General features: G+C 32.9%; 4 protein-coding genes and 1 non-coding gene across 9 annotated transcripts; 4 read left to right on the forward strand and 1 right to left on the reverse strand.

Moving 5' to 3' along the window:
• Positions 1 to 167: 167 nt before the first annotated feature.
• On the forward strand, positions 168 to 4343 carry LOC105769129 (UDP-galactose/UDP-glucose transporter 5B). Of its 3 annotated transcripts, none has more exons than XM_052631490.1 (12): positions 168 to 638; positions 1365 to 1478; positions 1755 to 1847; positions 1982 to 2047; positions 2211 to 2309; positions 2654 to 2733; positions 3022 to 3134; positions 3255 to 3343; positions 3433 to 3519; positions 3619 to 3687; positions 3862 to 3946; positions 4032 to 4343. In XM_052631490.1, exons 1-11 carry the CDS (start codon positions 528 to 530, stop codon positions 3895 to 3897), a joined length of 957 nt encoding a protein of 318 aa, XP_052487450.1. In that variant the 5' UTR covers positions 168 to 527; the 3' UTR covers positions 3898 to 3946; positions 4032 to 4343. The 3 variants fall into 3 exon arrangements, with proteins under 3 accessions (XP_052487450.1, XP_052487449.1, XP_052487447.1); XM_052631487.1 differs by having other exon boundaries at positions 174 to 638; positions 3781 to 3946; XM_052631489.1 differs by having other exon boundaries at positions 3862 to 4343.
• A 469-nt stretch (positions 4344 to 4812) lies between these two features.
• TRNAH-GUG (transfer RNA histidin (anticodon GUG)) lies at positions 4813 to 4884 on the forward strand. Its single transcript has one exon. It is a non-coding gene; the product is annotated as a tRNA-His (tRNA).
• LOC105769130 (DNA repair protein RAD51 homolog 4) lies at positions 4874 to 8172 on the forward strand. Of its 3 annotated transcripts, none has more exons than XM_052631795.1 (10): positions 4874 to 5075; positions 5209 to 5252; positions 5349 to 5464; positions 5554 to 5635; positions 6207 to 6335; positions 6459 to 6572; positions 6659 to 6749; positions 6944 to 7044; positions 7174 to 7323; positions 7415 to 8172. In XM_052631795.1, exons 1-10 carry the CDS (start codon positions 4988 to 4990, stop codon positions 7445 to 7447), a joined length of 948 nt encoding a protein of 315 aa, XP_052487755.1. In that variant the 5' UTR covers positions 4874 to 4987; the 3' UTR covers positions 7448 to 8172. The 3 variants fall into 3 exon arrangements, with proteins under 3 accessions (XP_052487755.1, XP_052487753.1, XP_012445031.1); XM_052631793.1 differs by having other exon boundaries at positions 4876 to 5075; positions 5173 to 5252; XM_012589577.2 differs by having other exon boundaries at positions 4882 to 5075; positions 5173 to 5252; positions 6944 to 7014; positions 7415 to 7677.
• A 4110-nt stretch (positions 8173 to 12282) lies between these two features.
• LOC105770996 (protein SODIUM POTASSIUM ROOT DEFECTIVE 3) lies at positions 12283 to 13509 on the reverse strand. Its single transcript, XM_012592383.2, has 3 exons — positions 12927 to 13509; positions 12724 to 12799; positions 12283 to 12591 (listed from the first exon to the last, which is right to left on the reverse strand). The coding sequence occupies exons 1-3, from the start codon at positions 13359 to 13361 to the stop codon at positions 12428 to 12430; spliced, it is 675 nt and encodes a 224-aa protein (XP_012447837.1). The 5' UTR covers positions 13362 to 13509; the 3' UTR covers positions 12283 to 12427.
• An 8203-nt stretch (positions 13510 to 21712) lies between these two features.
• Positions 21713 to 24418, forward strand: LOC105770566 (exocyst complex component EXO70H1). The gene has a single exon (XM_012591824.2). It carries the CDS (start codon positions 22193 to 22195, stop codon positions 24059 to 24061), a length of 1869 nt encoding a protein of 622 aa, XP_012447278.1. The 5' UTR covers positions 21713 to 22192; the 3' UTR covers positions 24062 to 24418.
• The last annotated feature ends 827 nt before the right edge of the window (positions 24419 to 25245 follow it).

Here is a 25245-nt window from a genome sequence, read left to right on the forward strand (position 1 = left end):
CTACTCGTCCTAATCACAAAATTTAAGCCGAAACTGTACTATTTTCTCCATAAAGGCCAATGTTGACCTTGACCCAGACCAGATATTTTCTCACGCGCTCATTCGCCTTACATTTAATGCCCATTTCCCTCGGATGCTGACGTTGGCAAACCTTTCTATCTCTCCACTTTCTCCGTAGATTCCTCTAGAAAGCCGAATATCTTTCTCTTACACGGATGACTGTGAAAGAGAGTGAGAAACCAAGAGAGACGGCAGCCGAAACTCTCCGCGGCTTAAAACGACACTAACTACGATCTGCCCAAAGCTTTAAACGACAACTCTTATGTTCTCTCGGTCCCAAGTTTTCGATTCATCCTCTGCTTTTAAAACCCACACCTTCCCTTCCTTTCTCCACTTGTCCCAGGGAAAAGTTCTTGCTTCGATCGCCTCCGTACATTTCCAGGCGTTTATCTCTTCGCCTTCTGAAGTTCTTTATTTTTCTTTGGAATAAACTTTTTATAAATTAAATTGTTTTGGCTTACTGCTGAATGGCTGGAGCTTTGCCGACGACGAAAGGGGTGAAGGACCACAAAATATGGAAAGGAATTTTTGCTGTCAGTGGAATCATGGTTACTCTTGTTATCTATGGAGTTTTACAGGTTCTTCTTCTTCTTCTTCCTAAATAAAAGATAAATCTTATGCCTTTTCTATTTTTCAGTTTTTTTTACCTTTATTTTCATATGATTTCTATTGTTAATTTTCAATTGCATCGTTTGTGCCTCGAAAGAACTTCAATATGTGGGTCTCCTGTTTAGAAAATAAGTTTCAAAGGCTCTTCTCAGTGTAAACGGTTTATTAAAAGAAAGTCTAGATTTTAATGTCTGTCTTGAGCTTATAGCAAGATTGGTTTTAGTACAATATACAAGCCCAAGGCTTCTTCTTCTTTTTTTTTTTGACTATTTTCCTAGTTCTGTTGGGAGGATCTTTTGACCCCTTTGCTTGGAAACTTGGAATATGAAAAGTAAAGAATGAATTTTAGCTATGGTGACGGATATCAGAATGATTCTTGTTTATTTCATTAAAAAAATTGCAAGTTCAATCTCTTATGTTGATGAGATTTGAGTATTAATTCCAGCTGCAATTATGTTTAGTCTTTCTAGTAAAAGGGTGCCTAAAACAAATAATAAGAAATGTAGACTAGGGCAGTTTTGCCGTGGATGTCTCAACTTTGTTAATCTTCCTCCAAATGAGAATCATGTAGACAAGGGCAGCTCCTCACTCTTCTTTTAAGGTGCAAGTGTTCTTTTGTTTAATCATTGACGAAATGGTTTAGTTGCAAGTGTTCTTTTGTTTTAAGGTGTTGATGAAAATTTATTTTCATGCAGGAAAAGATAATGAGAGTACCGTATGGCCTGAACAAGGAATATTTTAAGTACTCATTGTTTCTCGTTTTCTGCAACCGCATAACAACATCTACTGTCTCCGCCGTTTTTTTACTGGTATGCAACTATTACTGGAAAGTTGCTGCTATTTTATGTACTATTGTTGTGTGTTTTTATTTATTTGCCATGGGCCTTAATGGGAGGGGGGATAAGAATAGTTTCTTTGAGATAAAGGAAGATCACTCGTCTTTCTACTTTTTGGCTAAATTGTTAGGAGTTTTCTTGCCTTATAACCTTATGACACCCAAGAGATGAACCATCTCATATAAAAGATGGCAAGCTTGACCAACATATTTTTCGGTATTTTCATTTGCTTCTGTTTTCGTTTTCTAGGCAAGTAAGAAAGCCTTGGTTCCTGTTGCTCCAATCTATAAGTACTGCCTCATATCAGCATCAAACATCCTTACCACAACATGTCAGTATGAGGTGAAGCTGGACATTATATCAATAGAAATACAATTATGTTTCTCTTGACAGATATTCTAATCTGCGGAATATTTGTATTTGAACATAAATTTTCTGAATAGTCTTTTAATAATGATAACATTTCTGTGGTCCAGGCCCTAAAGTATGTCAGTTTTCCGATTCAGACCCTTGCTAAGTGTGCGAAAATGATACCTGTAATGGTAAGTTAGTTTTGCATGACTAATTATGGAGGTTTATGTATGTTATTTATCCAAATGGGTCTTTAAGGGTTTGGACTCTTAAATTTCATCCAATGGATGCTTAATGTTACCCCCTTATTTATCCAAATGGGTCTTTAAGTGTTCCGTTTTTTTTTCTGTATAGATTTGGGGCACTTTCATTATGCAGAAGACATATAAGGGATTTGACTATTTGGTAGCGTTTCTGGTGACCCTAGGTTGTTCAATATTTATACTATTTCCGGTAAAATTCTGGTCCTTTGTCAACTAATGTTTATTCCTTTCATTATTTTCCTTCTGGTTGTTTATGCCTTGAATGACAAATGAGATTGTCATGTGCATGATTTACTTTAGCTTATAAAAGAGCTTGATTGTTGGATTGAAGGGGCTAATTTAGGATGTATATTCAAAAATTGTGAGGCTTTGAACCACAATATTATGCATAGACATTTGTTTAACTTGCTTATTCCATGGTTACTGTCATACATGTCGCATTGCTATATATGAATTTTAATTTATTGCAGAGTAGCTGCTGTAGCTTATGCTCTGATTTTATTATAGATAATACTAACTCAGCTCTCACTATAGGCAGGAACTGACGTTAGTCCTTACAGCAAAGGAAGAGAAAGTACAGTTTGGGGCATTTCTCTGATGGTTGGTTATCTTGGGTATCAATCTGAAACTTATGTCCCCTCGCGATAAAAGATATTTGTTGATCCTTTCTGTAATTGTATCTTCGAAACACAAAGTGATATATGCACCATGATAGGTCTAAATTCTCAATTGCTGATTTATTACTATTACTAGCATTTGTTGCATTGATTGCAATTATATTAGTGAAAAACTGCTCTTTCATATGAAGGCTTTTATAGGCTGAAATATTTCTTCAACTAGCATTGCTATTCTGAATGGTTTTGGGAGAAAAGGTTTTAAATGCTTTTTTATACGTTTAACAGGTTTGATGGTTTTACAAGCACATTCCAAGATAAATTATTTAAAGGATACGATATGGAAATACACAATCAAATATTCTACACGACATCATGTTCTTGTATTCTCAGCTTGACAGGTAAAAGTTCCTTCAACATACTCTTCAGGAATATCTTCTGTTTTACCTTTAAGATTTGTCTGTGTTGCATTTCATGGATTGGTTACTACTTGTGATTGACCATTTTTCTGTTTGGTCTAGGCCTTCTATTACAGGGACATTTACTTTCAGCAATAGATTTTGTTTATCGTCACAGTGATTGTTTTCTTGATATTGTATTACTTTCTACTGTAAGTGCTCTTCACGCTTCTGTTTTAGTGTTTAATAGGCCTTAATTTGGGACCCTGAAGTTTTAAGGGATTATCTTTATCTGTTATAGGTAGCCACAGTCAGTCAATTCTTCATTTCTTACACGATACGTACATTTGGTGCCCTTACATTTGCTGCCGTAATGACCACAAGACAGGTATAGTCAAAAGCTTCAACAATAAAGTTTTAATGTATCATTTTCTCCTAATGATATATTTCGGATGAATGGTGATACCTGCAACTCTGTTGTTTTAAGCTGGTGAGCATCATGCTGTCATGTGTGTGGTTCGGCCATCCCCTTAGTTGGGAACAGTGGATTGGGGCGGTAAGTCTCAACTACATTTGTTCTACATTCTTGTCGATATTCAATAGCCTGATATATATATATATATATATATATATATGATGCCTTGATCAGGTAATTGTGTTTGGCTCCTTGTATTCGAAAAACTTCTTGAAAAAAGCATCAACAAATCCCCCTCCTCTGCAACCAATGCAGGACGGAGCTCCTAGTCCCGTGAAGGGGATCCCTTAATATCTTCCGGTCAAATTTCACACCAGTTGCTGCATCTAATTCTATATAGGTAAGAATTTGCCTACGTTAAAGCTGCATTCTGAAGCTTCCCTCCAAGACTGGGGTCTGAACATATTATGAAATCCAAGCTGCAGATACATTATTCTGCAGGGATACGAGATTATGAAAAAAACTACACACTTCAAGTGAAGCACAAGAATGGTGTTTGTTTAGCAAAAGGAATTAGATGTATATGCAACTACTCAGGCATATGATTGTAGGCCTTTTATTAACATATGAAAGAGGAAAAGAGGGAGTTGAACACAAAAAAAGAGAAAGAGGAAAAGAGGCAAACAAAGCTTAAGTCAGTTGAAAAGTTAGAGTATGTGATAAACAATTTTTTTGGCTCTTACAATTCCACATAATTCAAGGAAGAAATTTCAGTAAATTAAAATTTGAAGTTTAAATCCTTTTCTTTTTCAAGTAAATCCAGTTATAAAGTAATATTTAGTATCCAAATTTGGTAGTTTCTTACTTTGGTCCTTGAATTGTTTCTTGGTCCATATTTGTCCTAGAACTTGATTATTTGGTTTTAATTTGATACTTGAACTTAAATTTTGTTGAAGTATGACAATATGAGATTCTAATATTGTGCCATGTTTTCAACGGATGGTGCGACATAATTTGAATAGAAAAAATTTATCAAATTTCAAGATGGATTTGACCAAAAAAATTAGAAATTAATTTTTTTTAAAAATTTGCGGGGATTAAAGATGCTTTATTCCTTATTTGTTATGTGAAAGAAAAAGAAAAAAAAAATTGTAACATGTAGGAAACTTGGAAAAGTGTGAATAAACAAGTATATGCCGAGTTCTCGAGCGTGGCTCCATATGTTTTTATTTAATAATTTTACTTACATCCAATCCCATCAATGATGTGGCTGTAGTTTAGTGGTAAGAATTCTACGTTGTGGCCGTAGAGACCTGGGCTCGAATCCCAGCAGCCACATTTTTTGATTTTTCTTCTCTTCCTCCCGTGTTCTTTTTCATGAACCTAACAAAAAGCCATTAACCCTAACGGCCCTTGTCTATCCAGTTGAGACCAAAAAACAATGGCACGATTGGCAAATCTAGAGACTGAGTATCCAGTTTTAGATTCCACTGTCCGAAACTTCTGCGCTTCTCATGGCATTTTCTCAGGTCCGTTTATTTCTCTCTGCTAAAAGGGAAAAAGAACCTTTGTTTTCTTCCACTTTTGGTCTCTAATTATTTAAATTTTCATGCGAACTGTTTTCAGTTGAAGATTTCTTGATTCATGATCTCTATATGTTAGCTGCTTTTGCGGAACAAAACGATTCTTCTGAGAGATTAAAGGAGGTAATTATAATCAAGGAAACTCTTATTTTATATTGTTTATTTTTTATAATTGTAGCTAACTATTTTGGGGTTTTTTGGGGGGTGAGGGTCATATAGGGAATTGCTCAAGTTCTATCTATCATAGATGACATGCATCAGCCATGGTTGAATGGAATGGAATTGTTGGAAGATGCTAAAAGGAATAAACATGTCTTTCCTACTGGAATTCAAGGGTATAAAATAGTCAATTTTTGCTATGTTAATTTGTAACCTACATTGGGAAGTTTGATTTCTTTATCATCATTAAATACTGTTAATGTAGGATTGATTTGTTGCTCGGAGATGGGATCCATGTCGGCCAATTAACTGAATTAGTTGGACCATCATCTTCTGGTAAAACACAAGTAAGAACTATTCCCTGGTTTTTATATGCTGAATGCCCTCTTTCGCTGTTGATGAAGTGCTGCTGATAGGTTGAGTTAAACTTAAAACCGATGCTGAAAATGAGATGTGTTTGATTTTATCTATGTAGGCTCTTTGCGTGAGTTCATGATATTGAATGTAACTAATCATGTGGGAGTCTCCAATACAGTACGTTATGAAGTGAGAGCCATATGTACTATTAGCTCTTTTCCAATGGTTTTTGTTGAAATATTACAAGGCATACATAATCACAATAATAAATTCGTATTTGAGTTTTGCAGAATGATACCCCACGTCTATTCATTTAATGATTACACGCAGTTGTTTTTGCTGCTTTTTTTACAAATTTACTTCTGGGTGATAATATTGAGGCTTGCCTATACGTCGCCTCAAAATGTTGCTTTTTATGTCTCTACATTAGGATAAAGTATGTTGTTTTATAGGGGGACTAGGGTGAATCAATCAGGTTGTACTTGATCTCGAAAGTGTTCTCATAATGAGACCAGAAGAGCGGCTATTTTAAAATCTGATTCAAATCTGGGTGACGTTTAGGTTTGCTTGCGAACAGCATCAAATGTTGCAAGGAATCATATGGTGCTGTACTTAGATACAGGCAACTCTTTTTCACCTCAACGCATTGCCTACTTCCTAGGAAAGACCATTAGTCCCTCATCTGCTCAGGTCAAACATTTCATCACTCTTGTATTATATTGCTATGTTAGTTTCCTTGTCTTATATCCTTCACCCCGATTGTTGCTTAAAACAGTAACTGATGTTGGCTTCTGCTTGTTTATTACCGTGTAGGCCAAAAACCAATTTCTGCAAAAAGTAATGAGCAACATATCATGCCATTCTGTGTTTGACATCTTTGCAATGTTTGACGTGCTACATCAGCTAGAATCTTATTTGAGATGTCAGGTTTCATCTAAACGAAGCACACATACTATTATGCTTTAATTGACTATGATATTCTAGTGTTATTGGCGAAGTGAACATTGATTCAGGACGGAAGAGGAGGTTGTCAGATGCGATTGCTAATAGTTGATTCAATATCATCGCTGATCTCCCCTGTTCTTGGAAGCTCTAGCACACTGGGTATATATGCATGCATCATTATGCTCATCTGCTGAGGCTCTTGACGAATGTTTAGATAGAAGTTTTTTCCTAGTTAAAATGAAAACAAATGGTTTTCTCTGTTTCCCATGTTTCTTTTTTGTTCATAGGACTGAATATATCATATACTGCTTAATGCTTATAAGGAGTCATAAATTCAAAGTTGATGGATACAGGGCGGGCTTTGATGACATCTGCTGGATATTTGCTTAAAAAGCTAGCACATCAGCATAATCTTGCAGTACTTGTAAGCTTTGCTCGAGTTTCTTCTGTGCTAGTATGGCTCAACTAATAAAAATGCAAATTTGATTACCATCAGTTAAATCTAGTAGCAGTTCTGACCATATAATATAACTATGCCCCTTGGAATAACTATTCCTTAAGATTCTTCTTCTTCTTATTATAGATTATCAATCACACGGTAGGTGGTGAGGGAGGGTCTTCCAAACCGGCTCTTGGAGATAGCTGGAAGTGCATTCCACATTCAAGGCTTTTCCTCTCCTGTGACCGTGGGAGCAACACCTACAATGTTTCCATTTTAAGACACCCATCCATGGTATGCCCATTTCTTCACGTTTCTAACTCCTCACAATTTACTTGAGCATTGTTTTACATTTACAACTTAACCTTTTCCCATTTTACATTAGGCCTCTGGGAAGGCTGCAAGGTTTGTGATCTAGTACCAGCCCATACAGGTGTGCTAGGGACGAAAATACCAGTAAAAATGGAACTGTTTTGTGAGTAAAATACCCTTTGATAACGATTGTACATGGGAAGTGTTCTGTAGTGTAGCTTCTTGTGGGAGCTGACTAGCGGTGACGAATGGGAGTGCTTTGCCATTTGTGATCAAATTGTTATTACCGTTGTTGTTAATGACCCAAAGGGAATGAAAAATTGTTGTTGATGGTTCCCATGTTAGCAGGCCATCATACAGAGGTGACACCGTGTCATCATCTCATGGTCCATATCAACCTTCACGTAGTCTCCTTACAGTTCTGTTGAAAAAAGCACTCTCCTTACAAGTTAGTAGTGTGAACTATTATATCTCAAGATCAGCTTAGGCAAGCCAGAAAAAGGTAAGGAGATAAAGCTAACCCATTGAACTTTGAAGACATATTGGAGTGAATTTAAATTTGACAGTGACTTATGAAATTTAGACCATTGTCCGTTGTGGGTTTTAATGGATGCGGCCAATAGCCATGTTCTAAGGGGAAGAAAAGAATGGTGAAGAGAAGACAGAGGAATCATAAAAATGTTGGGGGTATGGGGTCAAAAGATAAAAAGCATTGCATGCCTCCAAGGACTAAACACCCATGCCATCAGTGTCAATCACATGTACAACACCGGTATTTCATTCATGGAAATTGGGTTCTTAATCATCAAAAGTCAATTTGTTCAAGCACCAGATTATTTGTTCCACTCAACTCAATTAACGTTAGGCTTTAAATAGTTTTTCAACTTAAAGTTTGCTTCATTTCACTTGAATTAATATTTAATAAGTAAAAAAAAATCGTATTTATATATGTTGATATAAAATACTTTTCACGACCGCCTGAGGATCGTTTTTTGACAAACAAAATCTTTTTGTTAAATGAAATTTTCCCCACCCAAATTATAAATTATTCGAATTCTGTATTTCCCAAACCCAAATTTAGTTTGCAAATCACAAAATTTATGTGGATAGGGAATGATTAATTGTCCCTTTATGATATGTCCTCGCTACACTTTCCAAGGTATGCCCATTACCGTTTTGAAATCCTTTTATTATCATGTATAATTTAATTAAGATAATTACTCTAATTAGTTATTGATGTTAAAAATTTTGTTAATCTATTAATCGATTGCTAACATAACATTTTTTTTCCTAAAGTTAAAGATCTCTCTATAATTAATCCAAAACGCTTTTAGTTGGTTTGTTTGCAACATAAGAATTACCAATCCTCATTATCGCCCAATATCCACCATAAGAACTATCAATTTTTATCACCGTCCATCCCCTGCTCCTTTCTATTACTACTCACTCCGTCGCCCAAGAACAACCTTGCATTTTAATTTATGTTAATGATTTGGTTATTTTCCCGTTGTTGCTTTGTGAAGCTTAGTGCCTTCTACTTAACCAATATTATTCTCGAAAAGAGTTCGTATTTCATGACTATTGTGTGCGATGTCTTATTTGCTACTTTGGGGTTTTCTTTTCTGCTCTAATGTGCTACGGTAATCATATTTAAGCATGTCTTTTCGTGTTTGTATGATCTGAATCCTTGATAAGAACATGGTTTGACTACTTAAATTATGGCAAACCTACTTTTGTTAGTTCGGACATTATGCTTGATATGAAAGTATCTCAATTCTCAAATGGATGTCAAATCTCTAATTTGTAGTGTTTCTTATTTAGGTCCAAATTATAGTTTTGATTCCTTAATAATGCTCAAATTAAAGGTATAATTTTGATTTTTCATCCTTATAGATCATTATGCTATGATGATTTTTTTTTTGTTTCAATGTGAATTTTTAAGAAAAATTTTTAAAATTAAAATGTAAGGTGGCTCTTATGATGCGGGATGGTGGAATGAGGAGTGATAGAAATAGAGGAACAGGGGATGGGCGGCGATGAGAATTGGTGGTTCTTATGGTGGGTGTTTGGCGATAATGAGGAATGGTGGTTCTTATGTTACAAATAAACCAAAGAAAAATATTTTGGACTAATTATAGAGAGGTCCTAGTATTAGTCAAAAGTAAAAAAAATGTCACGTCAATAATCTATTAGTGGATTAAGGCGTTGACCAATTCGAGTAATTATCTTAATTAAAATAACTAAATTGACTATAAAATTTAAAATGATCAAAATAAAAACAATGAAATTTGGCATAGTTAATGCTAAAAATCCAAATGTTTTTACTTACAATCAAAAGAAACTTTCAATCCTTGCCAGATATGCCAATCAAAAATGAAATCCAAATTCAAATTTTGTTTTTAAATATAGCAAAAGGAAATCTTAAAATAATGCTATGTGAAGCCTTTTTGACTTTTTTTCCCCTTGTATTTTCTTTATTCAGCCGTCCAAAATTAGTTTAAAAAGATTATCGAAACATTAAGAGCACAAGAAAGAAAAAGTAGCTAAAATTCCAAACCGTCAATGTGATGAGAAATTTGGAATTTATTATCTCACTTCCACACCTTACCAATTATCTCAACTCCCTTTTTGTCCCTTCCTGTGATAATGACCATATGAAGAGGTAGAAACAACGATGCATGCAATTACTCATATCCACTTCATACTAGATGGTAGTAAAGGTAAAATACAAAAAAGTTAAATCAAAATGGTAATGTTTGGTTTATTTTATTTTAATTTGAATAATAAATATACGTACAATTGTAATATTTGAGGGTTTTTTAGATAAATAATTCAAAAAATTTTAAAAATTATGAAACTAGTACTAGATTATTTAAAATAATGACCTAGTTTCTACTGTAATAATGGGTGCTTCCACTTCCCAATATGGCACTACCTCAAAAAATAGCTCAATCATTGTTTCATGATTACAAAAATTATAGGATGAAAATAATAATAATTTTTTTGTGCCGCCAGTTCCCAAGGCGGCACTCATATAATTTTTTGTATTTTCACGCATATTTCCATAGTTAAACAAAAAAAATGTTTTTTTTATTTTTGGTGCCACCTCCTTTAATGAAGGCATTAATATTTGTAAAAAAAAATTTATCCCTAATGACCACATGAGATGTGGCAGCACCAGTATTATTTTTAAAATTTTTTAGTGCCGTCACTTCACATGGTGTGGCCAAAATTTGAATTTTTTAGTCCCGTCACTTCATGTGGTGTTACCAAAAACAGTAAAAAAAATTTCTCTATCCCTACTAAAGATGTGGTGGCACCAGTATATATTTTTATTATTTTTTTCTCACCACTTCATTATATAAAGTCATAAAAAACGAATAAAAAATTTATTTTCCTGGTCCCTACACCAGGCGGCACCAGGTAAATTTTTTAAAATTTTTAGGTGCCGCTTGTAAATGTAACGACACCAAAATTAATATGTTATATAAGCACCTATTCAGGGTACACCATGTGAAGTGGTGACACAAAAAAATTTAAAAAATATATAGTCATCAGGGAGAAATTTTTTTTTACAATTATTGGTGCCTCTATTAAAGGAGGCGACACCAAAAATAATAAAAAATATTTATTTTTTTTCCTTTTAACTATGGAAATACACATAAAAATACAAAAAAACTATATGGGTGCCGTCTTAGGAAGTGACGGCACCAAAAATTTAATTTTTTTTTCATCCTATCATTTTTTAAATCATAAAGCAATAATTTGGTTACTTTTTGAGTTGTGCCGTCTAGGAAAGTGAAGACACCCATTATTACTTTAGAAACTAGGTTATTTTTCTAAATAATCTAGTACTAGGGTTATTTTTATATATTTTTTTAATTTTTTTAGGGTTATTTATCTAAAAAAAACCCCAATATTTGATTGAAATGGGAATTTTGTTATTTATGAGTTTTGCTAAAAATAATAAAACAAAAAAGAAGGGGAAGACGTAGAGTGAGACCCACAGTGTGGAAAGGGAAAATAGACATTGACATGCGACCAAAAGTGTGACTTGGGAAGTCATCATTTAGTTTTATGGTGGGCAGGCACGTACAAATTATGGCTGGTTTTCAAATCTTAAGGCGGGGGTCTGTATCAGGATTACCACCAAAAATTACACCTTCTTTCCTTTTATTGTATATAATTGTCTTCCTACGGTTGGTTTTAGATTGGTCCCAAAAAATTTCCCTAGGCTGTATGGAAATATATCAGCCCAGTTATATATGGCTGTCATTCGGTCCATCGCTGAATCTATCACCTTCTCTATCTCTTTCTCTTGCCCTTTTTTTTTTTTTTTGGTTCATACCTTCTCTATCTTTGTCAAGAATAAAGGGAAGCTATTATTGATATTTATTTCCTCTAGTAATTACGACAAATGAACCTTTAGCAACCCAGTTTGACCAACAAAAGCAAAGTGGTGTGGAATTATATGTAGTTTTGAATGGTATGATACCTTTTATCATTTTAATAACTTAAAATTAATTGGTCGGTGAAATGCAAATTAATTGAATACACGATTAACCGTAAGATGTTAACTATTGAGTTCATATTAAGCCAGTTTAACTGACATGGCACTTTAAAAACATTGGAACAATGTACAACTACCCACTAGATTCTCGGTTCATCCAGAAGACAGAAGAAAAAGGATAGATTAATTTTGTCTTCGCCGAAAATTTCTCTTCTTCACGACTGGGCTCAGACAATTCCGCTACTTGTCACCCTAAACTCATTATCATTAGTGCATCACATCACGCGAGGGCCTCATGCTTGGGGACCAATTATTTTGTTTGATCTGCAGTGTCTAATATATGATTAAACTTTTTTCAGAGTTTTTCTTTTTCACCAGATTTCGCTTTCTATAACCATTTATAATGGCAATGATCAGAAAACACAAGAGCATCAAACAAAGGGATAATAATTTTATCACAACAAAAGGCTTACATTTGATTAATTTATATTACAGTTCAAATGTTGATTACTATCTAAGCAAGGTGAAACACTTCATTCAAAAAAGAAGAAAACCCTGGAGTTTTTTTTTTTTCCATCAGTAATTCATTTTGACCATTGGAGAAGATTGAGATGGTGCTGCAGATGGCCATAGTTGAGCACTCTTCACCCTCGACACGCTTGCTAACACGCTTGAGGGAGTCACGTCACCAATGACTGTCACTTTCTTTGTCGGTAAATCTATACTAAATGATTTCACTCCTGCACAAATTGTGCAAAAAACCATGGCTTACTGCAATTTCTTTAGGGCTTTATGCCCATTTTTGGCTTACAAAAAGGATGCCAAGAAAGAAAACCAAGGTTCTTTTTTAAAAAAAAAACAGTAATTCTCACCTTCCATTTTGGAGATATGTTTTCTTAATTTTCCTTCACATCCTTTGCAATGGATTGCCACCCTCAAAACCACCACCTGTTATTTCATATACCACAGGAAATCGGATACCAATGCTAAAAGTCTTGGTATAGTGATTTAAAACAGGAGACATGGTCCGACAACCTTAAGTGCAAATGAAAAAGAAAGAGATTAAAGACCAAACCTGGTCGCGAGACCGAGCAGATGAAGAAGACTTTAAAGCAGCAGGAGAATTGTTGTTGTTGTCGGAGCTTACATGCAGCTTAGGTTTTGAAGGCTGAGAAGGAACGAATGCTGAGACAGTAGGATCAGACTCTGATAACCAATCAATAAAGGGTCTATCACTTAGAAGATATGTAGATGAAGCAGGAGAGGTTTTTAGATCATGAATATCTGCAGAGCTTTTTCGACGTACGTCACTTGGCTTAACACTGTTCTTGCTACTCTTTTCATGGTAAGGCCTAGGGATTATAGACAATTGTGATGAACAAGGAGCATAAGGCTTTGAATTTTGGCGATCAATACGCCTATGACCATGGCGGACCATGGAGCGATGGTCCACGCTAGAGCAGATGGCTGTTGAAGCTTGAGAAGCGCAAAAAAGATCCATTCCTTTCATGTTTGGAGAACTGAGGGGAGGGAGAATAAAGTATCGCTTAAGTTGAATATATGCTATAGTATGGATGAAGAAATAAGAGATAGGAAGAAAGGATCATCATAACAAGGCCAACTAATATGGTTTTAAAGTAGCTAGCTAGGTGGGTGAGGGAGACATGCACAGAAAAAGGGGGATAAAAAGAAAAGGAACTAAGCAGCTAGCTAGGCCCCATTGTTGAAGTGTTGATTAATCAATTCCCTGGAAAATATTTGATTAAATTCTGGACCTTTAAAGATGTGATTATTTTTAGGTGCAAAATTTTTGTCTAAGATGGGTTCAACTTTGTATAATAAGATTACCGTATCACTAGGACCACGGCGGGCTATTGATTTATTATATCTAAAGACTAAACATTCATAGCTATCTTTGCTTGTATCCGTCTCTGAAATCTTTAATGCTAATGCTTCCCCATATCTTTTGAATTTGCCTACCTAGCTCTTCATTTCATTATTCCCCAATCATAAACTAGAAAAGCAAAACATGGCTTTCTTGCTTATTTATGCCAAAAATCATAGCTTTGAGATTACAACAAAGGTTGATATCAAAAGGGTTCGCATAAAATCATAATCTAATCCCAGCTTAGTTTTGCTTTTAATTCGTCTATGTAAAAAACATTGAATAATTAAAATGATATAATTTTATGCCAACATAATCACAATTGGAGTGACAAGTATCAGAGTTCAAATCTCACTAACCTCTTCATCAAATTTACAATGATAAAAATTAATCAAGTTGAATTCCATATGCATAGCTAATTATGCACGACTGTTAATGAAAAGGAGCCACTTCATTTGTTCTCATTTTCATTGTCGTATGCTTGTCTGACCTGTAACTTTGTTAAAAGCATAAAATGTTGAGCAGTTAAAGTATTCATCAAATTCTTCCAGGAACTATCGTTGGACTTTTTGTCTATGAAATATAATACATTACTAAATATTCAAGGAAACCAAAGTTGAAATTGAAAAAGATGGTATCTTATGGATTCTGGGATTACAATTAAGCCAAGACAAAGCAATGGTCCATAAAAAAAACTCAGTAATTTGTGAAGATTTTCATGCAATATTAGTGAGAGATGAAAACAACTAAATCATCTGTAATAGTATTATGGAGTTACCTGTATTAGGAGTCAAATTTCATTTGCTTATAGGAAAAATTAGTCTTTTTGTTAAAAATTTCATCAATTTCTACGGTTAAAAACTGATCTTTATACATCAGCATGAAATACGCGTGGCCCACCATATGTCACTGTCTAATTATTTCGTCAACTACACTCATTTTTAACAATACAAATAAATAAAAATTTTGACAAAAATACTTTTACCCTAAACCTTCGTTATCTTATACATATAAATTAATCCAGACGGCTGCTACAGATGTGATCAGTTGTAAGCAGTTTTGAAACCCTCACCTCATTTGCCACAAAGTTACAGGTCAGAGGAAGCCACTACACATGTTCAATTCAGCTTTTCCGTTATGTTAATATAGTACTAAAGTGTTGGCAATTATACGATGTAGTGCCAATCCAGAGTGTTGGAATTGGAGTTAGATTTGTGCAATGATTATGCCTTGGAATGGCTGAGGTGTTTTCCATCAGATTCAGAAGGTTGCAGTAGCCTAGCCTCGTGGTAGTGGGACGAAGGGCCGGCCCCTTTGAAACACAACGAGTGGGAAGCTAGCTTTTGAAGACTCAGTTGCAACCTGATTAACATTTGAATCCATCACTTTTCTCAACTTCACCTCTCCCACTCATCTCATGCTTTTGCAGGCTAGGAAACATTTAGTAACTAACTAAATACTATATCCATTTAACTGCCATTGATTCTTTCTTTTTTACACATCAAATATCCATTATCAAAAGCTTTTTCCCCATTCTTCATTTTACTTTGAAATACTCTGTTTGTTTAAGCCTCTCAAATTAAACCACTTGCACCGAAAATTCCAGTAGTTAATTTATAAGTCGACTTGCATTTGTAAAATATTGAATATTTAAGCCATATCACCAAAAAAAAACATTTGATAACAATAAAAGTAAAATATACATAGAAAAACTATACCATATATTAAAATTTATATAGAATAAATTATTTTGAAATTAAATAATTACAATAAACTATAATTAAATGAAACCAACATGAATATATGCAAAAATCTACATAAATCAATTTGTTAGCATATAAAATATTATAATAATTTGAACAATCATAGATATATAACAAAAATATAACAAAAAAAGTGAGTAAGTGAAATTGGTTGTATAATTGCCTTTGTGGAAATGGAAGTGTCTTATATTTAAAGAGTTACTAAGAATTGAATGTATACATGTTGCATAAGTTATTTAATTTGTTTTGAATCATAAATTTACTACTAGCGTACGGTTTTGTTTTCCATACATAAGTTTAGTAGACTTTCGAGTGAGCAATAAGTAGATTTTCAACATCTAGAGGACAATTCTCGATTCAGAAATGTTTGTATATTCCATTTTATTTTAAATTGGCATGTACCTAGTTGAGTCAAATTTTAGTTGCTTTTAGATTCACGTATCTTTTGGAGTTAGGTACTTTATGGTTTATATTTGGCCAAATGGTTATAATGTGTTTATGAAACCTTTGCATATATGTTTAAATATTGGAAATGGATGTAATATTAGGGACTTGTGGTTCTAGGTAGAAATGTGTGGGTTTTAAATGAATGGCACAAATTGGTTAGCTTGTTGGTGATGATGCTATAGTATAATGTTGTATAAGGTAGTGAAGTGTATGTACTAATGTTAGGAAATATTACATGTGTTGGTTGAAAATGAATTGTTTGTATTGATAGTTGAATTGTAAAGTTGCAGGTTGATTAACAACGAGGAATTGTAAAACCAGTATGTGACGTTGCGACGTCAAATGTACCATGTCGCAACGAGAAATGACCTATAATGTCACAGTGAGATAAGAAACACCGTCGTCTCGACGAGGCCAATATAGTAAGTAACGTCGCAACATCGAGTGGTTTAACATCGTGACATGGCAAACTGTTTGGCGACGTCACGACTTGAAAGCAACGACGTCACAATGTCAACCCTGTATTTTTGAATTTTTTACGATTCAGTCCTAATTCAATCTCGGGTTAACTCTAAAGTTTTCGTAAGTCCGTATAGGACCTGAGAATGGTTATATGTTGTATTGTTTGCTTATATTTCTTATGGTTATATGTTTGATGATGTGAATTCGTATTAAATTTTATCGTAGTTGCTTTGGCAATGAATATGGCACATTGTAGCTCGAACCCGACGATCAAGTTAAGTATAGAATGTTACAAAATCTAGTTTAAGAAAATTACGAAAAGATGTAAGACCATTTAAGTTTTGCACCGATGTGAATGGATTCTTCCTCATATATATATATATATATATATATATGATGTGCCTTATGTTAAATATTCATTATCTATTTTTTTAGTTATAAAATTCATGTTTATTGGAAGTCTCAACCCTAGCTAATGTGAACAACCTAACTTTTTGCCTTGTGGATTATTACTATTTTAAATTAATTAATTTTTATTTTTTATTAATTTAAAATAAGAATAATTATTGATGCAAAAAGGAATAATTTTATCCCATTATCCTTTTTTTAAATAACAAAATATTATGTCATCTATCTTCAATATATTTTTATTTTACAAATAGTGTCAGTTTCTTCACTATTTTCATAAACTCTTTAAAGTTTATCTATTTGAAGAAATTTATGAGAGAGTTCTTATAGTTTAAATTTATTTATATATTATTGATATATAATATTATATATTATATGAAAGAGCCAATTTCCTCACTATTTTCATAAGCTCTTTAGAGTTTTTCATTTGATTTCATTTGAAAAATTCATTAAGTATAGGGACTTTTAATACGATGCAAGAAAATTCAAATGTTTTCAATTTTAATACCAAAAATATCATAAGTCTCCAGTAGTTATGTAGTTTATAACGCCAAAAAGTTTATATATTTAAAAAATCAAAACAAGATATTCATGTTGCTAGAGAGGTATAAATACACAATTTTGATGTAGAAAAATCATTTTGGATAAAAAATTCAACTTTTTATTTTACATAAAAGATTTTTAAAAATAATTCAATTTTCTTTTATAAGTTGATGTCATTTTAGTTTAATGAGTTATTTTCAACTTTAACGATTAGACTTCTAAAGTCAATTATGTTGTTTAAACATATCAAAACCTTTAGATTTAAAATATATTTTTATAAAAAATAAAAAGAAAATATCATTACATCTTATTATTGCATGCAATTAATTATTTTGCGATTTATCCTTGTGATTTTAGTTTTAAAATTTAATTATAATTCAATGCATTATGTTTAAAGTAGTTTATTATTTAAAACTTTTTTTCTTTTGTTATTGGGAAGGAAGTTATATTTTTAGAAATGGAACCCACTTTAAATATAATTAAAAATAGAGTATTTTGAAACTCATATAACTATCTCAAAATTAAAAACTTCTTTTATATAATATATATGATGATGATGGCGACGACACGTGAATAGTTCTTTACTTGACACATCAACATTTTATGTATTAAATCAATATAAACCCCATAATTTAAACAAAAATTATTGTTTTGTGAATAAATGTTATAAACTTTTCTTAATTAGTAACCGGAATTAAAACCATATAAAATCCATTGATAATTTTACGATATTATTTTTAAAAAGAACTGCACGAAATAAAATACTAAAGAACATAGAAAAAATGATAATATAATTTTGAAGTACATATTTTTAAGTATAAAATGCAATGCACGTTTTTAATTTATAAAATTGTAATACAAATTTTTAATAATAAAATGCAATACAAATTTTTAATTATAAAATGTAACCCATAATTTTAAACATTAAATAAATTTAAATATTTAAAAACTATTTAAAATGTTGAATCTTTTAATTTTAAAATAGGTTAATGTTCAATAAATAATAATTAAATTATGTCTTTTTATTTATGTTTAATGTTTAATTTTAGGTTTCAATTAGTATTAAAATTAAAATATGTTTGAATAAAATTAATATATATAATTTATCTATTCTTAAATTATACAATTATTATTTATCTTTTAATTTTCGATATATTAAAACTATCTACTCAATTTGTAGCAAATAAATATAAATTAAGCTAATACCTTTAACAAGTCTGCACGGATAAAAAATAATTAATTGATAATTATGTATCTATAAATGACTAAATCGGTGGTTTTATAGATTAATTTTTACAATTTTATAATTTATGTCCAATTCTGACAAAGCTTTAAATTTTCATTTTTCGGATAAAATTCAAGACTAAACCTTTTCTATTATGGCTTCAAGCCGCTGTGTTTGATGGCTTGGGCGGTTGGGCCATTCTCCAACAACTGGACGTGCAAAGGTTCATCGTATCATTCTATTTTGTCTTAATTTTTGACTAATTATTTTACTGCATACTTTATTTTTTAAAGTTAATTCAAATATTAAATAAAATAATTAATTCACGCATTTATTATTTATACGAACTAATATCCTAACATGAGTAAAGTAGTAAATCAAAATCTCATTTGTTTTACCTCAAATTGTCTATGTGTGATTTTGTTTGCACTTATATCATTTAACAAATGAGGAAACAGAAAAGGATGCATTTTCTTCAAAATTTCATGATAGGAATAAAATAGATACGTAATATTGACAATTTGATACTTTTGATGCTGACATTTTAATTTCCTTTCTGCCTACGCTTTCCAACTTTGGGAATAATTGATGAAATATCTTTTATTTTATTTTTATGATTATATATGACCAAATTAACTCCAAAAATTGTCTAACAATATTATCAAATAGGTCCCTGAATTTGTTTATTTGTACTTAGTTGATCCTTAATTTTTTTTTCTTTTTGGATTTAGTTGGTTTTTAAACTTGTATTTCCTCAACTAGGTTGATCTCTCTACACTAGCACCGTTAGTTTATGCTGACATGGCATTTCTAATCAATCTGGAGGTGCCATGTGGTATCCTCTTAGAATGCCACATGGCAAACAAACTTTATATTTATATTTTTTATTTTATGTTTGCCACGTGGCACACTAAACTGGCTAGCAGTACCACATTAATACAAGTAGCAGTGTTAGTCCGGAGGTACAAACTTAGTTGACGGAATACAAGTTCAGGGATCAATTAGATTCAAAAAAGAAATTAAAGACCAACTAGCTACAAATAGACAAGAACAAAGGCCAATTTCTATATTAACCCTAAATAGAAATATTTCGAAATTTTTTTAAAAGATAACGCGTAGAGAGGGTTTTTTTTCCCTCGTAACCACAGCTGGCCATTACTTAATTCAAATTTTTGGATGGAATCAATAAATCCAAAATATTGGGTGAGTTTGGATGTGACCTAAAATTGATAAAATGAGAATAAGAGGCTGAAAAGGAAAAATACGATAATGTCCCGTACTTAGGAGACCAATGGTCTAATTACAATTATACTACATAAATCCGCATTACTATAGTGTACAAAATAGAATTCCAATTTTAATCAACACATATGCACACTTATGTTCAAAATTAATTATTATAATATACAAACATGGTTAATAACTAAAATATAAAATAAATTTAAATTTGATCTATATTGAAACATAGTTCATAATAAAATTTATATAAAAGATAAATTTTAATTAATGAAAACTAATACACAAAATTTCCCACCCTAATGTACATATTATTGTTTATATAAAGTCCTAAAGTAAAATTTACAGTACATGAGAATGTAGATCTTTTTTTTCCTTCTTTTCGGTGTGAAGTTGATGTTTTTCAGTTTTCGTGCTAAATAATGCTTCCACAAGTTGAAGGCAAATCAACATCGGGAAATTAATATAAAAATGGTATATTTTTAATGACTTTAAAGATGATATTATTAAGAAAGGTAATTAGAAACTCGAATATGAACTATAAAATAAAAATGAACAAGAGAATTTTACAAACTATAAATCAGCTGCATTCAACCTACCAAAACGTATATAATAAATAATATATATTTTAAATTACATAAATAGATATTATATTAAAAGGTATAAATCAGTGTTTAGTGATATTGATAAAAGAAAACAATTGATATACCATTATTTTAATTTAGGAAAACAATTGAAATTTCTTCGACTTTTTCTTATTTTACTCATTATTAATGTAAGACTCGTATACTAACGAAGCATCCAATATAATCCCATAATATACGAGATACTGGGGTATTTGTTTCTTTGATTTATTAATTGAATTTCATGGTCCAGTAAATGAAATTGAAACTTTCAAAATTAATTGGCATTTTATTAGTGAAAACAAAACCTCTGCCTTGGAGTCATTCAAAACAAAATACTTATCAATTCTATCTTCTAGACCTTTACCCAGAAAAGAACAAGATGAATATAATTAAATAAATGGCTTTCATTTTCATTGCAACTCATCAAGAATTAGTAATAGAAGACAGGTAAATTCGAAAGAAGGAAACAAAAAAAAAAAAGGTGGATGAACGAGCAATGCGGTATGACTGAGTGATGAATCTCGTGTAAGACCTTTCAATTGGTCGGTAGCTGATAGCTGTTTGTAGTTATTGATTTAACTAATTGATTCTATTAATTGTTTATGTAAAAATATTTGATAAAATTTAGGTAATAACTGATATGTATAAAATGATAAATAAAAGTATGACACATTTTATTGTTAAGTATTTATTTATTTATATTACTTTAGTTTTTATTGGGTGAAATTATTGAAATAAAACATTATTATCAAGGAATTAAAACATCTATAATGGAAATTAATTAGTGAATGTTTTAAAATTTTAAATAAACAAATTTATTAAGTTCCTTATTTGCAAATATTAACATTGTTGAAATGGATAAATATTAATAGTGTATCAATATAATTGTAAACTATATAGTTTGTGATAATTATGTCATGTTCTTAAAATGTAAATTAGTGATAATTATATCATATTTCAATTAATATAAAGTTGCATAAGAAATCATATTACATAAGTAAATTAGAAATAAATTAAGAGTATATAAATATTCAATAATAAATGGGCTCAATTGAAAATTTGTGTGGCAAGGTTGATTTTTATAGATTCAGAGTGAAATTTTTTTTTAAAAAGGTGATGAGGAAAATTACCATTCCATATAGCTTATTCCTAATTAGCTGATGAAGAAAGTTACCAATTCCGAACTTCAATCAGAATTCCAGTTAGATGCGAACAGGTTAGTCCTACGCGGGTTTCAGAGTTTGATAACTCCTTAAATTCGTAACTTCAAATAAATGAATAAGAAAAGTACCCTTTGTCCAGAGATCCGAAGATCTTGAGTCCCCTCAACTCTGGAAACTATTGGCTTATTCTACGATTCTCAACTACAAATATTTAAACGCAAGAATGGGTCATTATCATCCTCTTAAACGCATCAAATTTCAGAATACAAGAAAAGCGAGCAATACAAAATCTAACATGTCATTTTCCACCGCGTCCAATGCTTAACTCATCGCCGCCTTCTCAGTTTCACCTTCTGATCCCCCCAGGTTGAAAACCGCCCTTGCAACCCTCATATCTTGGCACTTTCCTTCCTACAGCTCCCGCTCTATATTACCCCCCTAATATCCATATACTCTGTTCCCATCGTCACTTTTCTGCAAAAACAAACATCTTTGATTTCACTTTCCCTGTCTAATTTTGAACTCCATCCATTCATCTTTGTTTGGAAGAAGGGCTGGTTTGTATTGTACGCTAAGAAAAGGGATGAAGGCCATCTTCTTCAAATCATCACCTTCTCCTACCAGGATGACTCCACCTGCTTCTCCACTTCACCTTACTTTTTCCGAGTCTTTAATGGAAGAAAACATCGAAGCTGCCGAATTAATCATCACCAAATGGGACTCCTCTTCCGACAACCACTCCTCCTCTAGCAACGCTTCCCTTTTCTCCGATGACAACAGGGAAGAGGCGAAACAGTATTTGTCTTCCGTTAAGGGTCTGCAAAAAGCTATGCAGTACTTGGTTTCACACCAAGCAAGTTCCGAAATGCTTGTCCGAGCTCAAGCACTTATGCAAACCGCCATGAAACGGCTCGAGAAGGAGTTTTACCAGATTTTTAAGTCTTTCCGGTTTTATCTTGACCCAGAATCCTTTTCTGCTCACTCGTCATCCTCTAGACCATCGGCTTCCAGGTCCAGTTTTTCAGACTTGGAAGAAGATGAGTCTGAGAACGAGTCAAGGGACGAGAATGACTCAATCCCAGAAGCCCAGAGAGTGTCGTTAGCTGCAGTGGAGGATTTAAGAGCCATTGCAGAGGCCATGATAAAAGCTGGGTACGCCAAGGAATGTATCAAAATTTATAAAATTATTCGGAAATCGTTCGTCGATGAAGCTCTTCACGGTCTCGGAGTTGACAGGACGTTGAACTTACAGAAAGTTCAGAAGATGGATTGGGAAGTTTTGGAGGTTAAAATCAGGAATTGGTTACATGCTGTTAAAGTGGCTGTTAAAACGCTGTTTCCCGGAGAGAGAATCCTCAGCGATCAAGTGTTTTCCATTTCCACTGCTATGGGGGAATCTTGTTTCGCAGAAATTTCGAAAGAAGGAGCATTAGCTCTGTTTGAGTTCCCGGAAAATGTAGCCAAGTGCAAGAAAACACCAGAGAAAATGTTCCGTTTCTTGGATTTATATGAAGCGGTTTCCAATCTTTGGCCCGAGGTTGAATCAATGTTCAACTCCGAATCAACCTCAACCCTACGATCAACCGCCGTAAACTCCTTAATCAAGCTCGGAGACGCCGTTAGAACCATGTTAACGAGCTTCGAAACGGCAATTCAAAAGGATCCATCCAAATCTACGGTTCCCGGCGGGGGGATCCACCCTCTGACACGCTACGTCATGAATTACATCTCTTTCCTAGCCGATTACACCGAGGTTCTTTCCGACATCGTCGCAGATTGGCCGTTAACGATTCCATCACCTTTACCAGAGCCATTCTTCGGCAGCCCCGACAACGAGGAGAGCATTTCATCGCCGGTTTCAGTCCGGTTAGCTTGGCTTATCCTCCTCATGCTTTGTAAACTCGACGGGAAAGCCGCGATGTACAAAGACGTCTCGCTTTCTTATTTGTTCTTAGCAAATAATCTCCAATACGTCGTCGGGAAAGTTCGACAATCGAACTTGAAGATTCTTCTCGGTGACGAATGGGTGACGAAGCACGAACTAAAAGTGAAACAGTACTGTTCGAATTACGAGAGAATGGGATGGAGCAAAGTGCTTGCTTCACTGCCTGAAAATCCAACGGCTGAGATCCCAGTCGATCAAGTGAAAGACCATTTCAGAAATTTTAATTTGGCGTTTGAAGAAACCTATACGAAACAAACATCTTGGGTCGTACCCGACCCGGGACTCCGAGATGATATCAAAATCTCGTTGGCGAGACGGATAGTACCGATCTACAAGGAGTTTTACGAGACGTACGGAGGAATGCACCTTAGGAAAGAAATGTGGGTTGAGTCACTTGTCAGATATACCCCTGATGATTTGGGAAACTACTGGTCGGATCTGCTCAATGGAAGCGGAAGTTCAGGGAGCGTTTCGTCAAGTTCAAGCCGCGGTGGCCGGAGTGGTTGAACCGATCCTATTTGGGCGTGGAAAGAATCGCCGGCCACATTGGCATATAGAGGCTCCTGGATTTTTGTGGATAATATGAGGACAGACAAGCTTTGTATTGAATCCGATTGACACGTGTATATAGAAAATATAAATCTAATACAGCCGATTTTATATTTATTTTTATGCGCTTGGTTTTTGTGATGTGGGGTAGATCCAATTCCAAGGGGCTATATGGCTTTGGATTGAAGGAAAAGAGAATGAGTAAATGGATTTATAAAATATAGATGTTAAATGAAACTTCAAATAAATGATTCTATGTAATCATTCTGAATCATTTCCAATATGATTGATTGAGCTTACTTTCTTTTCTTTTTTATGTAAATGTTGGTTAAATATTTTTAATTTAAATGTTTTGGGAAATACATTCTAATTTATTTGTGATGATTCATTAGTATATATACACAAACTATGTTTTGGGTAAAAGCTAAAACGAGTCACGTGCTTGTTGCTTTGCTTTGGGGGATGGGTGTAAGAGCTTGCACGAAGCTTATAGATTAATTTTATGCAAAACATTGGATTTGGCAAAATTATACAATTTTTTTAAGGAAAATTATATATACTTGGTTTATATACATTTCTGTCCCACCGACCAAATTGACAATTCTTGAGGTCTTTTATTCTTGAAGACTAAGCTTGATTATTTAAATAATAGGCTCAGTTATTATTGCTAGTATGATTTTAATTTAATTATTTATTTTTTAATTAAATTATAGAATAAAAATTTAAAAATTATAATATATTTAAAGTTTTTATACTCAAAAATAATTATAATAACATTAAAAGCAAGAAGCATGAGTGAAGTGAGAAAAAGTGCCACATAGCTTCAATGGAATCCTTATCAATAATAGACCAAGCAACTTTGAAGAAGAAAGATGTATATTCATCAAGATCATGAGTCTTCTCATTTGTGAATATCCTCTCCAAGATTCTTGATGTTATTGTGGCAAAAGGAATTTTTTAATTTTCATCCTAAATGTCATAGGATTGGGATGATTTGTTTATGTTTTGCAAATTATTTATTGACTTTTTGTAAGGGAACTTTGGATTTTATCATTGCAGTTCAAAGTGTGTTATCACAATTCTATTTGCTTTATGGTTTGAAGTTGAATGCAACAAACAGTGAATTGTTTGTCACTAGTATT

Source organism: Gossypium raimondii, chromosome 5 (genome assembly GCF_025698545.1).
Source record: "Gossypium raimondii isolate GPD5lz chromosome 5, ASM2569854v1, whole genome shotgun sequence".
Lineage (NCBI taxonomy): Eukaryota > Viridiplantae > Streptophyta > Magnoliopsida > Malvales > Malvaceae > Gossypium > Gossypium raimondii.

Bases quoted from the DNA above. Each gene is read 5' to 3' on its own strand.
- LOC105770996 (XM_012592383.2), bottom strand. From the start codon at position 13,361: ATGAAAGGAATGGATCTTTTTTGCGCTTCTCAAGCTTCAACAGCCATC. The intron at 12,800-12,926 runs GTTTGGTCTTTA...ATGAAATAACAG, and splicing joins CTGCTCGGTCTCGCGACCAG to GTGGTGGTTTTGAGGGTGGC. The intron at 12,592-12,723 runs GTGAGAATTACT...CAATTTGTGCAG, and splicing joins ACATATCTCCAAAATGGAAG to GAGTGAAATCATTTAGTATA.
- LOC105769129 (XM_052631487.1), top strand. From the start codon at position 528: ATGGCTGGAGCTTTGCCGACGACGAAAGGGGTGAAGGACCACAAAATA. The intron at 2,734-3,021 runs GTATCAATCTGA...TACGTTTAACAG, and splicing joins CTGATGGTTGGTTATCTTGG to GTTTGATGGTTTTACAAGCA. The intron at 3,520-3,618 runs GTATAGTCAAAA...TGTTGTTTTAAG, and splicing joins CCGTAATGACCACAAGACAG to CTGGTGAGCATCATGCTGTC.
- LOC105770566 (XM_012591824.2), top strand. From the start codon at position 22,193: ATGAAGGCCATCTTCTTCAAATCATCACCTTCTCCTACCAGGATGACT.
- LOC105769130 (XM_052631793.1), top strand. From the start codon at position 4,988: ATGGCACGATTGGCAAATCTAGAGACTGAGTATCCAGTTTTAGATTCC. The intron at 6,573-6,658 runs GTTTCATCTAAA...ACATTGATTCAG, and splicing joins AATCTTATTTGAGATGTCAG to GACGGAAGAGGAGGTTGTCA. The intron at 7,045-7,173 runs GTATGGCTCAAC...TTCTTATTATAG, and splicing joins CTCGAGTTTCTTCTGTGCTA to ATTATCAATCACACGGTAGG.